The sequence below is a fragment of the Gossypium hirsutum genome, chromosome A09, assembly GCF_007990345.1.
Source record: "Gossypium hirsutum isolate 1008001.06 chromosome A09, Gossypium_hirsutum_v2.1, whole genome shotgun sequence".
In the NCBI taxonomy this organism is placed as follows: Eukaryota; Viridiplantae; Streptophyta; class Magnoliopsida; order Malvales; family Malvaceae; genus Gossypium; species Gossypium hirsutum.
The window spans coordinates 72,263,783-72,265,279 of NC_053432.1; the positions used below are offsets into that span (position 1 = coordinate 72,263,783).

The 1,497-nt window shown below is 32.9% G+C and overlaps 1 protein-coding gene across 1 annotated transcript; it reads left to right on the plus strand.

Annotated features, from left to right (window-relative positions):
- Nucleotides 1-220: 220 nt before the first annotated feature.
- LOC107890327 (uncharacterized) lies at nucleotides 221-976 on the plus strand. The gene is made up of 2 exons (XM_016814791.2): nucleotides 221-423; nucleotides 524-976. The coding sequence occupies exons 1-2, from the start codon at nucleotides 303-305 to the stop codon at nucleotides 784-786; spliced, it is 384 nt and encodes a 127-aa protein (XP_016670280.1). The 5' UTR covers nucleotides 221-302; the 3' UTR covers nucleotides 787-976.
- Nucleotides 977-1,497: the final 521 nt, after the last annotated feature.

Sequence of the window (1,497 nt, forward strand, 5' to 3'; positions counted from 1 at the left end):
AGTTGGTTACCTTAAATATTCTGCTGTAATCTTGTTGTTTTGGTATGTCTTTTTAGAATTTATATAATTCAAAATAAATATGGAGAAATGAATGGAATTTCAACGGTTTTCCTTAAAATGGAAAATAAATAAAAAATAAAAAAAACCCACATTGTAAGCAAACAAGTCATTCTTCATCGTTATTTTTAACGTCTTTTGCGTCCAAAACAAGTTGTCTCTTCTCAACTCCCCTCCGCTTCATCCATTTATTTTTTTTCTTATTTCTATAAATACTCCAAAACACACGTTATAGGGTAGTAGAAATGAAAGCAGCAGGGTTGGTGGCAGTGTTTGCAGTTTCAGGAAGTGTAGTTTTCATTGCACACCAACTCCACAAACGTCTCCTCTCAGATTTCATGAAGAAGATTGAATTTGAATTGTGTGGTAAACATTTCTACATTTACACCACTTTTTATCTTTTTTTTACAGTGCGTTGCATTCTGGGTCTCGTTTTCTTTTGTACATGTGTGTGTGTTTGTTTCAGGAAGCAGAAAATATGAACAAAAGAAAAGGGTTGGGTTTGCAGACGATGTGATGAGGGTGCCATCATCCAATAACAAAGAATACTGCAACATGAACCATAGCCTCAGCCTGCCAAAGCTGCAGGGTAATAAAGCAGCTGGTGAAGATGATCGTCAGACTGATCAGGCTCAGGCTCAGCAGCTCCTGGAAATGTCAAATTCCATGCCCCTCAACAGGCAGGTTTTATACAAAGGAATTCTTCAATATAAAACCCGCCATATTTGAAACTTCCTTTTCCTTTCTTGTTCTTTAGGAGATTAAATAGAAGTTAGTACAACTTCTTCTTTATTGTTGAGTAGGAGATGAAGTTTTGATTTTAGCAGTAGGGGAAGTTCTCTTTCCATCTAAACATTCTCTTTTCTTTTTTCTTTGGTGTGTTCAGTTTTCATGCTTAAATTATCTTTGAATTATTCAATTTTTTTCATCTCTAAGAAAAAAGGGCACCCTCTGGAAATGGACAATGATTGAAACTCTCTTGTTTCTTTGACTAAAACTGCTTTTTGCCAATAACAGAACTGCTTGTTTGTGTAGGCATTTAATTGAAGAATGTAAGATGGTAAGAAATTTTCCGTTTACTTTTAAGTTACACATCCACAAGTAAACATTTGCTGCTTTAAGTCTTCTTGACGTAAGGAAGAATTGCCTACTATTTTTTTCGTTGACAAACAAATATACATCTAATTTAGGTTTGATATTATTTTAAGGTGACTGCTACCAACTAAATTAATTACATCTAAAAATGTTTTTAGTTGGAGGCATTAGACACCTACACATTTTTGGGTTTGTCTTTTTTTTCCTTTTTTTTCATTATAAGATAATGGTTAAATTTTAATTTTGACCCCTATTCTATGCTAAAATTTAGATTAAATCTATATGTTTTAATTTTTTACATAATTTGGTCTCTCTACTTTTATAATGTCATTAGTTAATCAACAT

Coding starts and splice junctions, on each gene's coding strand:
- LOC107890327 (XM_016814791.2), top strand. CDS start 303: ATGAAAGCAGCAGGGTTGGTGGCAGTGTTTGCAGTTTCAGGAAGTGTA. Junction 424..523: donor GATTGAATTTGAATTGTGTG/GTAAACATTTCT, acceptor TGTTTGTTTCAG/GAAGCAGAAAATATGAACAA.